Source organism: Canis aureus, chromosome 30, assembly GCF_053574225.1.
Source record: "Canis aureus isolate CA01 chromosome 30, VMU_Caureus_v.1.0, whole genome shotgun sequence".
NCBI lineage: Eukaryota > Metazoa > Chordata > Mammalia > Carnivora > Canidae > Canis > Canis aureus.
In genome coordinates this window covers 32,096,023-32,107,812 of record NC_135640.1, presented here as the reverse complement: position 1 = coordinate 32,107,812, position 11,790 = coordinate 32,096,023, and the positions used below count along the sequence as shown (strand labels likewise).

Sequence of the window (11,790 nt, the reverse complement as noted above, 5' to 3'; positions counted from 1 at the left end):
TCATCATTTAAGAAGTCCATGCATGTACTCTGTCAGGCCCTCATTCAAAGTCTTGTTGGCTTGAAAACAACACTGAAGGAGGAATGATGATTCTCTAACCCACAGCAAAATAAACAAGTGGGGGTAGAAAGGAAATAGGCTCAAGGACAGCCAGACATAGGACACTGACCTGAGGAACCCAAAGGCCAAGGCCAAGGCCAGTAGATCCCTTGAGTATTGCCTTTATGCAGCACTACATGATTGCTATTCAGAACAGAAACCTTGTTTTTTTTTTTTAAAGACTTTATTTTAGAGGGAGAGCGTGAGTGGGGGAGGGGCAGAAGGAGAGGGAAACTCAAGCACAGTCCCTGCAGGGCTTGATCCCAAAACCCTCAGATCATGACCTGAGCCAAAACCAAGAGTCGGACACTTAACGAACTGAGCCACCCAAGCACCCCTAACCTTGATCCTTAAACCACTGGATTATGTTCATTAACCTCTAAGAAGTTATAGAGAATAATAGGCTTTTTAAAGGAACTTTGCATTTTAAGATGATTGAGATATCTATTTATCTATATATGCAGTTGTAAGAAATATTAGAGAGATTCCATGAACCCTTTACACAGTTCCCCACAGTGGTAATATTTTACAAAACTATAGTATAACCAGGATGTGAACATTGATGCAAAACATTCCCATCACTGGGAAAAGATCCTTGTGTTGCCCTTTTCCTGCTGCCTTCCCGTCGCATCCCATCTCCCCTCCCTTGTCCTTAGCCACCAATCTATTCTCCATTTCTATAATTCTGCCACTTGAAGAGCATTATATAGATGGAATCGTGGTAGATGACCTTTTGGGAGTGACTTTTTCTACTCAGCATAATTCCTTGGGAGATTCATCTAGACTGCATGTGTCAATAGTACATTCCCTTTTTTTTTTTTTTTTTAAGATTTTATTTATTTGAGAGCACAAGTAGAAGGAGAGAGAGAGAGAGAGAATCCCAAGCAGTCTCTGCGCTGAGTGGAAAGCTTGATTCCAGGACCCGGAGATACGACCTGAGCCAAAATCAACAGTCAGACCCTTAACCCACTGAGCCACCTACGTGCCCTTTGTCTATTCCTTTTTATTGCCAAGTGGTATCTCATGGTATGGATGTACCACGGCTGGCTTAACCATTCACCCACCCACTGAAGGCTATCTGGGTTGTTCCTGGTTTGGGACTGCTATAAATAAAGCGGCCAGGAACATTCTTGTACAGGTTTTTGGTGTGAACGTTAGTTCACTGTCAACCAGGTTTTGAGCAGTAGGCTTGATGGATACAGAATGGGACTCAGGATAAACAGGGGGATGACCTTATGGCCAGCAGTGAGGAGCTCAGATGCCGCAGCAGGCCCCCTTCCCCCTCTGGGGAGAGAGACCTTGGCCGTTGGTGCACGTCCCAGGACATGAAAACTCCTCTGCTCCCTGGGCTCCATACGCTGTCTGAGCAGCATCACTGTAGCCCTCTTCATGGGAGGCCCTGGGTCCACGGTCACACACCACCCGCGCGGCACGCCCCCCCCACCCCCCAGGGATGAAGTGTCCACGGTGAGCGCCCAAGTCTCAGGAACACAAAGCAGCAGGTGCAAAGCAGCAGGTGCAACCTTCCAGTCCATTCCTATTCGGCAGCCGCTGAAGGAGATAACCTTGCACCGTTATCAGGCTCGGTGCAAGCGTCCTCCCCGACGGGGCCCTGCAGGTCTAAAGAGCCAGTCGCCCTATTTGGTTTCCTCTAGACTCCTGTGAGAATTGCCTTGTCCCCGTATTTTGTTTTCTCTTTGTCACTTCCCCTGGACTGTGAGCTCCAGGACCGCAGCGACGCCGGGAACAGCGCCCGCTCAGTAGGAACCTGTCGGGCGACGGCTGGCTGACAGTCTGGGGACGGCCGCCGCGGCAGCAGCCGCCCGAGCCTCCCAGCACCGGGCCCCGAGACAGCCCCGGCCCAGGGCCGCCCCATACCCAGCAGCCCCCGCGCGCACTTCCCGAACTCCTCCAGCCCGGAAGCCGCGGGCAGCACTTCCGGAAGTGGTGGGGCGGACGGCGGAGGCGGTGCTGCGCGGACGGGGACGGGGCTCGCTGCGGCGCTCGGGGCCCGGAGGTGCTCACCGCCCCACTCACTCCCGACCTAGCAGCCTCCTCCCGTCGCAGCCAGCTCCCTGCGTGGAACCTCGGGCGGGACGTCCCGCGTCCCCCTCCCGCGGCTTGCGTTGTGTTGGGCGGTTGCCCAGACAACAGGCACTTCCGGAAGGGGGGCTCGGCGTCGAGCTGTGTGGATCGTTGCCAGGCAGCACCTGCTTCCGGGAGCGCGACGCCGGACCTCGCGCCCTGCGGCCTCCCCACCGTCGCTTCTGACTGGAGCGGGGGCCTCTGTGTTTCTCTGTTGCTCCTGGCAACAGCCACTTCCGGGAGCGAGTGCGCCCCCCTCCGCGTCCCTCCGCGGCGGGCGCGCGAGCCCCGGGTTCCGGTCTCTAAGCAGCGGTTAGTCGGTGGTCGCGGGTCCCCCTCGGGTTACGGCCTCCCGGGCCTCCTCGCCGCCGCGGCGGGGTCTCCGGGGCCGCCATGGTTCTGCTGCACGTGAAACGGGGCGACGAGAGCCAGTTCCTGCTGCAGACGCCGGGGAGCGCGAAGCTGGAGGAGATCACGGTGCGGGTGGCCCAGGTCTACAACGCGCGGCTCAAGGTGCAGCGCATCTGCTCAGGTGCGGCCCGGCGGCGCGACGCGGAGAGTGGGCGGCGGGGGCGGGGTGTCAGGTCTGCAAAGATTTGCAAAGACGTGCGGCTGGCGGGCTTGGAAAGGATCGCCGGGGTCCCCGCGAGGTGCCCGAGGAGGAGGCTGGGCAGAGCGCGTGCGCGGGACCTGCGCGGGCGGGCAGGGGCGGCGGCCCCCGGGCCTTTTCACCTGCGGCGCGCCTGCGCGTCTCAGTCCCTTAAGCGTCGGACTGGATCTCAGCTCAGGTCCTGACCTCGGGCTTGGAGTTCAAACCCTGCCCCGGGCTCCACGCTGGGTGTGGAGCCTACTTGAAAAAGCCTGAATGCACCGGGTTGAGACTTCAGTGGAGCACGCCCCCCCCCCCCCCGCCGGGGGCGCGGGGGAAGCACCTCCCTGCAGGATGCTGCCCCCCAGGGTGGGAAGACCGGCCCAGGGCTTGGTGTTCCCTGCCCTTCTCCAGGAAACCCGAGCTTTTTTCTCATTATTACAGCATTTGGTCACTTCTGTCCATGATCTAGAGCAGCGCCGCCTGGAGACTCCCCCCCCCCCCCGGAGGGTGGTGATCCCTACTTGTGTGTCCGGTAAAGGCACCCACTTGGCACGTGTGGCCGCCGAGCACGACCCCAGGAACTGCGTTTTTAATTGCATTTCTTTTTCATTTAGGTTTTATTTATTTGTTGGAGAGGGAGGGAGCGAGCAAGAGCAGGGGGTGCGGCGGAGGGAGAAGCAGACATGGGGCTCCATCCCAGGGCCCTGGGATCAGGACCTGAGCTGAAGGCAGATGCCCAGCTGACTGAGCCCCGATTTTTATTTTAATCTTTTTTTTTTTTAAGATTTTATTTATTTATTCATGAGAGACACAGAGAGGGAGGCAGAGACCCAGGCAGAGGGAGAAGCAGGCTCCACGCGGGGAGCCCGACGCGGGACCCGACCCCGGGTCCCCAGGATCACGCCCTGGGCTGCAGGCGGCGCTAAACCGCTGAGCCACCCGGGCTGCCCCGATTTTGACTTAAATAAAAGAGTTGAGTGCCGGCTGGTAGCTACCACAGTAGACAGCACAGTACTTGACAGGACGGTACACTCCAGATGTGATCTAGAATGTTACTGTTTCTAGAACTCTGTGATTTTTGTGCCCTGGAGAACTCCTTAAGGGTCTTGGTGTCTACCTTTAGGAGGCAGACACGTAGTTTCTTGGTGATATTTACTGATACCAAAACAAGCTCAATATTACATGTTTGTTTGTTTTTTTCTTAAAGCATTTGGGGGAGAAAAGGGACTCCCAATTTCTTTTTCTATAAAATAATCAGTTAAAAACATGCCAGATGTTAATTGTCATGTCAGTGACTCCTTCATGTGTTCTGCAGCCCCCATTGTCAACTGCGGTTCAGGCAGGCCCCAGTGCTATGCCTGCCACAGACCAGCCCCTTCCCCAGCTACTTAGACTCTGGCGGGGAGAGAGACGGTAAAGACCCCGTGAAGTTAACACCGTTTGTTTTGTAGTACTGTATTATTACACGCCATCTGGTGTCCTCTACAGCACTGTGGGAAGACCTAGATCTGTGTGCTTTTCTACAGGAAGGAAGGAAGTGCACGCAATTTTGCAAGGTTAAAATGTGGATTAGGCGGTGCCCTGGTGGTGGCTCAGTCTATTAAGCATCTGCCTGCTGGCTCAGGTCACAATCTCAGGACCCTGGGATCAAGCTCTGCATCAGGTTCCCTGCTCAGCGGGGGACCCTGCTTTTCCCTCTCTCTCTGCCCCTGTTTGTGTGCTCTCTCGCTTGCTTACTTTGTCTCTCAAATAAATATTTTTGAAAATAAAATGTGGATTAGTTTTGGGGTAAATATATATGGGATAGGAAAAGTATAAAGCCATGCTTTTGAATACTGAACATGATACTAGAAAACCAAAGTCTTGTCCCAGAGCCACTTTGGAAGGGCTGTGAACTGCCTTAAGTCCTCCCCACTAATCAGATTTACCCAAATTATTTTTTAAGTGTGTATATAAAATAGCAACGCTGAACAAGCCTCAGATGATAGAGGTGTAAATTAGGGGAGATGAGGATGTTGATGGTTTTTCTCCCAAAAACCTGCCTACCTCACACCTACCTCACAAGGTGAAATTAAATAAATCAGTGTGAACACACTTGGAAATTATAACGCCCTTTGTGGATGTGTGTTCAGAGTGTCGGTGAATTTTAATTTGTGCCTCCTGAATGCCAGGAAGTACAACCCAGCAGAGGATCAGAGCAAGGAACCTGCAGCCCTGCTGCCTGTGACCACAGTGAGCTCCTACATTCTCTGTCCTGCTGGTGACCTAGGACATAGCCATGACCATTTGTCAAAGGTCAAGGACAGGTCTGGCACAAACCAAGTGGTATCTAATGTTAAATAGGGAACCAATGGGCAAGACTGGTGACCTGTAGGGAGCTTACATTTCATTGGGGTACGAAGTGTTGTGATGATAATCATGATACATACTGTCTAACTTTTTCTTATTTTTAAGAAATGGAAGAATTAGCAGAACATGGCATATTTCTCCCTCCTAATATGCAAGGACTGACCGATGACCAGATTGAAGAACTGAAATTAAGGGACGAATGGGGTGAAAAGTGTGTACCCAGTGGGGGCTCAGTATTTAAAAAGGACAACATTGGCCGAAGAAATGGGCAAGGTAATCCAGCCTGCTGTTTCTGTGGGCACAACGTGCAAGCAGCTCTTTACATTGAAACACTGACCTCCGTTTTCTGTACAAACCTAGGAGATGCTGCTGCACTGGGTAGCTAAGCCCTTGTGGTGCAGTGCAAATCCAGAATGAATTGGGCGGGTAGAGGAAGCGTCTGTCTTCTTGCTTTTACTAAGACACTGCTAGCTTTTAAACCTGTTAGGTGAACCACTGGAAGCTACCATTATTGTAGGTAACAAATGGTGAAAATCAGCAGTTTCATGTGGTTCAACCTAATTGCCTTTGGGGGAAGTCATTGCAAATGTATTGAAGGTTCCGTTCTGTTTTGGTTTTGCAGATAACGGGGTTTATTTAGAGATTCCTTGAGAAAGAAGGAAATTAACGTGGCCACACGGGTCTCCCCTTGAATTGAAGGCATGCCTCTCCATGACGTAGAGCAGCTCAGTACCTGTCAGAGAATTCTGAAATTATTCCCCCTTTAGTGTGTGCTTGGTCGTGTGGAATTTCAAGGAGGAAAGATGGTAACCCGTTCTGATAGCTTATCCCTTTCAACCTGTGAGAAAGCTCCATTTAGAAGACTAATTAATCACTGAGCAAACACTTAAGTATCTGCGGTGCTCCTAAAACACTGTTAGGAGCCAAAGAAATAGAGAAGTGTCCCTACAAGGACTTTACACCCTCAAAAAATACTTTTGCAAAAAAATTTTGAAGATAATAGCAATTGTATTATTTCCGTTGAGTTTTAGCCTGGAAAATGGTTGGCTGTCTTCCACGTCTTTTTGTATATAGGCTCCTTGTCAGTTTGGAGAGATTCTTTGCTTTATAGAAGAAATTGCATCAGTGAGAAAAATAATAGTGATAGTGTCTCAGAAGAATCAGTTAATATGGTTTGTGGTTCACCTTTAAACCAGTATTGTCTTATATTAGCCATTTCTACTCTAACAGGGCTTTAGGTTTCTAGCATTTGCACTGCCTGATTAGCACTTTTATTCATTAAGAAGTTAAACTTCGAGGTAGTCTTACCTGACTTCTCACAGTCCACTTTCGCGTGTCCCTCACCTGAATTCCACGCAGGTCCTTCTCTCATCTCCCTGCTCCCTGACTCAGCCAGGAGGGATTAGGATACTAAGAATCGTTTTAAAGTTGGCCATTTCTCTTCCTCTTCCCTGTTTTATTTTCACAGCTCCAAATGAAAAAATGAAGCAAATTTTAAAGAAGACTATAGAAGAGGCCAAAGCAATAATATCGAAGGTTAGCTTTTTAAATGATGCCCTAAAGCCTGTCGTTTGAAACAGACTCTACTCCTGGCTTCCAGAGTTCTCCTCGGACCGGCCTTTGATTTCTGTTAAGCCTTCCAGAGGCAAGGGAGACCGGCATGCCTGGGGCGGCCCCTCGCTTTGTCTTCCCGCGATGATGACACTGATGATGCCTTTGAGCACATTGAGGATCCTCCTATCCTTTCCCTCCCAGCTCCCCTGGGTGTCCTTGCTCTTGCCTTGTACATTTAGTATTTAGGAGACACAGAACTTTCTCCTTGGTCCTCCTCTCCCTCCTCTCTACTCTTCTCAGTGTTTTCCCTCCTCTGCCAGATGCATGCTTACCTCTGCGGTAACTCAGATCTGCCTCCTCCCCTGACTCCTTCCTTCCTTTGCACCTGAGTTTCCACCTGGTTCCTAAGTGGTTCTCCCTGAAAGCCCGCCAGCCGGGACTTCAATCTCAGCTCTCCTAGACTGGACAGCTCATTGATTTTCTTGCTCATCCCCGTGTTCTGGACCCGGGAAGAAGCACTTCCCGCAGATTTCCCCCTGGTGGCAGCAGAGCCCCCGGTGCCTCAGCGTGGGTCCCATGAGGATGCCTGTCCGACCCAGTTCCTTGTCCCTCACCTCAGCCAGTTTTATTGCAGGCCTTTCAGGCACCAGCAAGGTGGCCTGAGTTCAAGTTTGACACTAACTACTGGGATCAGCTCGGATCCCACGAGTGGTAGGACGAGGCCCCAGAAGGACCCCCACACACACACTTAGTTCAGGCGCCAGGTAGCCCACACTGCTTCCGAATTGGCCCTAAATGTGGAATGTGGATGTTCCCACGACCCCCGCTCTACATGCACCAATTTGCTGGAACAACTCACAGAACACACTGCAAGTGCATACTTACTAGTATAGTTTTGTATCAAGGGTACAACTCAGAAACCGCCAGGTGGAAGAGATACTTAAGGCAAAGTCTGGGGGGGTTGGGGGCTTGCAGAGCTTCCCCACCCTCTCCTTCAAATATCAGTGTGTTCTCCAACCAGGGAGCTCTACTGAGCTTCAATACCCAGAATTTTTATCAGACTTTCATTACATGGGCAAATTATTGGCCAGTGATTTAAGTCCTCTCCAGCTCTCCCCTCCCCCAAGGGGCGGGTAGTAGTGATGGGGGTTGGATATGGAAGTTCTAACCTAACCCTCTAATCCCAGCTTGGTCTCCCCCAAGTGGCCAGTGGCCAGCCTTTCCCTCTAAACTAAGCCCCCCCCCCCCCCCCCCCCCCCCCCCCCCGCCCCGTCACCTCATTAGCATAAACTCTGGTGCCTCCAAAGGGACTCATTATGAATAACAACAGACATTCCTACCACTCAGGAAATCCCTGGGGATTTTGAAGCCCCTGTGCCAAGAACAGGGCCAGAGAGCAGATGTATCCTCCACTGTATCCTCTCCTGAGCTCTGCTGAGCCTGCCACCTGCCCTCCCTGAACCAGGGCATTCTTCACCCAAGATGAGGTTAGGCTCCCGGTGCCCCCCTCCTTCCCAGGAGAGGCACCCTGGCCTCCATGGCCCTTCCGGCCTGAGCCCCAGCTCCCTGGCCAACACTGGCTGTCCCGTCCCTCCACCCCCTGCAGACAGCCCACTGCTCTCCACTGCTTCCTTCTGCTTCTGCTGGGCCCGCAGCACCCCGTTCAGTTCCCGTCTTCACCCCGTCACTCACCCCTCCTGCTCCTGTGCTGCCTCCTTTCAAGGTGCTGCCTGACTTTCAGTGTGTACTGCTGAGTGTCCTGAGCCCCACTCAGAGTCAGCTTTATGGTCTAGGCCATGGTGGTTGCATGGAAGCCCCAGACTTAGACGGAGTGGCTTTGGTAGCGAGCACTGTTGGAGTCCTTATTGTCACGCTGGCAGTACCTGGCAAGAGTCTCCTAAAAGAGCTTGTTAAATATTTACTGAATGGATTAGCCGCCTTGTGAACAATGAGGCCTGGCCTTGTCCTTTCAGAAACAAGTGGAAGCTGGAGTCTGCGTTACCATAGAGATGGTGGAAGCTGCCCTGGACCAGCTGCGAGGTGCTGTGATGATTGTTTACCCCATGGGGCTGCCTCCCTATGATCCCATCCGGAAGGAATTTGAAAATAAAGAAGACTTGTCTGGAACTCAGGTATGTGGCTCGTGGGCATTCTGTGAGGTGCATCACCGCCCATTTGACCCCTCTGGGTATAGCATTCTGCTCTGTATGCAGCTCCCCCCCCCCCCCCCCCCCCCCCCGCCCTGCTGCGGTTTACCTTTTGCTTCATGTTATTTTCTTGTTTTTCTCATTTATTTCTTAACCTACTGGGCAGTATCCGTGGCTCTGAGCCACCTTAAACAGGTGGTATATGCAGAAGCACAAAAACAGCCTCATTATGCCTGTATTTAAAACCCAGCAGGATTCCAATGTTCCTTCTTGGCAGTATCCTAAAAATCCATCCACAGAGAAGGGTGCAGATGAGCTCAGATACTCTCCCCTTCCCAGAACCAGAAGTTAACTGAGTCAGGGAGTGAGTTGGCATCAAAATGAGCAACGGCAAGGGCACCTGGAGGGCTCAGTTGGTTAAATGTCTGACTCTTGATTTCAACTCAGGTCATGATCTCAGGGTTGTGAGATTGACAACTGAGTCTGCTTGGGATTCTCTCTCTCCCCCTCTTAAAAAAAAAAAAAAAAAGGGCAGTCTGACTTGGTGGAGGGGTTGGTTCTTCCTGTGTGGGGAGTGGGACGTGGAGGGTGGAAATGCCAGCCCCACACTGGCAGGGAGCACCAGCCAGGCTGCGCACACATCAGGGGTGGGATCACACACTTGGGGCGGTGTCCTGATAAACCTTAAAGCCGGTTCTTGCTGTGCCCCAGGCAGGACTGAATGTCATTCGTGAATCAGAGGCCCAACTGTGGTGGGTGGCCAAGGAGCTAAGGAGAACAAAGACGCTTTCCGACTATGTGGGCAAAAATGAAAAAACCAAAATTATCGTCAAGATTCAGCAAGTAAGTACTTGTGCTTTAACATGTCACAACTTTTTACTAATTATTTTCCAACTGATAAACATGTTGAATAAGTCTGACTTTACCTCCTAGTTGCAAATACTTGAATCCCACTAGTCCAGGCTTAAAGTCAGACTCTTTGTGCACCAGCGAAAACTGCAAGAATCTGTGGATGGATTATTGATTGACACTGTCTGGAGTTTGTTTTGTTTTAACGGGGGGTGGGGGAGGGGAGTAGATAAGCCTTGTTGACTTCAACTGTAGAAATGGGCTATAAGTAACTAAAAATATTTCCTCAATCAAGTGGAGGCCAAGATGAAGTTCTCCAGCTGGGGACACTGTCAGTTTCTTGAAATGAAAACTAGAGCCTAGAGGACTGATTTCAAGTTTTCAAAGTACTGATACTCTGTGAACAGGAGCATTTACGGATGTAGGTAGCCTAGAGCTGTATCTCCACAAGGCTGCTTTGGTCACATGCTGTCATGAATCATTTTTCTATGATTTGGGGGAAACGGGATCCTCCATGATCTCCCTCCGTTCCCCACTGGACCTGCAGTGGCTGCCTGGGGAATGGCCACGGCACACAGCACTGCCCGGCCTCTGGTCTCCGTCTACCATGAGGGCCCAGGGCGAGGGGCTGCTGGAGTCCAGACCTTCCCGTGCCAATCAGCATGGATCACCGTGTAGCAGTCGGCGAAGGCAGTCGTAAAACATTCTCTGTGACCTCCTGATTGCCCCTGTGAGAATGCTGTAATCCACAGTCTGCTCCACCCTCCTCCTTTCAGAGAGGACAAGGAGCTCCAGCCCGAGAACCAGTGATCAGCAGTGAGGAGCAGAAACAGCTGATGCTGTACTATCAGAGAAGACAAGAGGAGCTCAAGGTATCGGGTTGGCAGAAGGTTTTCAGCGGAGCTGGCGCCAGGGGCATTCACCCCCTGGCCTTACCCAAGTGCAGGATGTGGGGAGGGGGCACTGCTACAGCTCCCAGCTCTCCAGTGCCGTGGGGACCCCACCTGGCAGCATCCCACCTGCATCCGAGTCTGGGAGCGCCCTTCTGGGCAGGCGGGGAGTGGGAGTTTCGACACAGGTTCTTTCCTCAGCCTGTGTTTATGTTGCAAAACACTTTGCAGAAATGCCTTCCTGAGTAAAACATATTTATTTCTAGAAATTGGAAGAAAATGACGATGACTCCTGTTTAAATTCTCCGTGGGCAGATAACACTGCTTTGAAAAGACATTTCCACGGAGTAAAAGACATCAAGTGGAGGCCAAGATGAAGTTCTCCAGCTGACGATGCTGTCAGAAATACTAGCTCACCTTTCATTTGAGCAAAATAAAAATAATAATAATAGTAATGGTAGTAAGGTGTTGAATTTCTAGTTTTCTTAATTTTTCTTTCAGTTTGAATGTTTAAAAATTATTCAACGTTTCAGAACTTAATAAATACATCCTCAGAAGAATCAGCCTCAATTATTTTTATTTCAAACCAACCATTTAGTATCTGAGGTTTTTCTTTGACTGAGTCCTAAGGATGTAATGACAAACATTTTTGGTTTTCGGACTTCTTTGTTTTATATTCTCACCACCACTGCCTTGGGGAGGAGATGGAGTTCCTCTTCTCCCTGCGAGCCCTGCGTGCGCCGCGGAGCTTGGCCGGCAGTGGCCACTAGAGGCCGCCCGCCACCTGCCGCTCGCTGCTCTGGGCCGACCTGTGGGACCCGCAGCCCGGATCCATCCACCGTGTCTGTGATTTGACTGAGAGTGTAAGTCACCAGGCATCGCCCAGCCTCCAAGGTAAAGCTCGCCTCCTGGCTGACACCTGACTGGCCTTGCCTTCCAGGTGTATAGGCTACACCCATGATGGAAACCAGGTAACAAGCTTGTCTGACCTGGAAACAAGTTCTGGCATTGCTGGGTTTTTCCTGAAAACGAATGCAAACCCCGTAACAGATGCTTGTCCCTTGTGGCCTCAGCCTGCAGCTCTCCATGGGCAAGGCTTCCCCTGAGGCTGACAGTGGCGTTGGGGTCGGTGACCACCCATCCTGATGGGTTTTCTAGGATACCTTTGATTTTATTTTTTTTTAATCTTTTTTTTTTTTTTTTTTATTCATGAGAGAGACAGAGA

At 51.3% G+C, this 11,790-nt stretch overlaps 1 protein-coding gene across 1 annotated transcript; it reads left to right on the top strand.

The window, feature by feature from the left end:
• Positions 1 to 2,040: 2,040 nt before the first annotated feature.
• On the top strand, positions 2,041 to 11,125 carry CFAP298 (cilia and flagella associated protein 298). Its single transcript, XM_077879024.1, has 7 exons — positions 2,041 to 2,716; positions 5,231 to 5,398; positions 6,594 to 6,661; positions 8,653 to 8,811; positions 9,538 to 9,669; positions 10,452 to 10,547; positions 10,832 to 11,125. Exons 1-7 carry the CDS (start codon positions 2,578 to 2,580, stop codon positions 10,940 to 10,942), a joined length of 873 nt encoding a protein of 290 aa, XP_077735150.1. The 5' UTR covers positions 2,041 to 2,577; the 3' UTR covers positions 10,943 to 11,125.
• The last annotated feature ends 665 nt before the right edge of the window (positions 11,126 to 11,790 follow it).

Bases quoted from the DNA above. Each gene is read 5' to 3' on its own strand.
- CFAP298 (XM_077879024.1), top strand. From the start codon at position 2,578: ATGGTTCTGCTGCACGTGAAACGGGGCGACGAGAGCCAGTTCCTGCTG. The intron at 5,399-6,593 runs GTAATCCAGCCT...TTATTTTCACAG, and splicing joins TGGCCGAAGAAATGGGCAAG to CTCCAAATGAAAAAATGAAG. The intron at 10,548-10,831 runs GTATCGGGTTGG...ATTTATTTCTAG, and splicing joins GAAGACAAGAGGAGCTCAAG to AAATTGGAAGAAAATGACGA.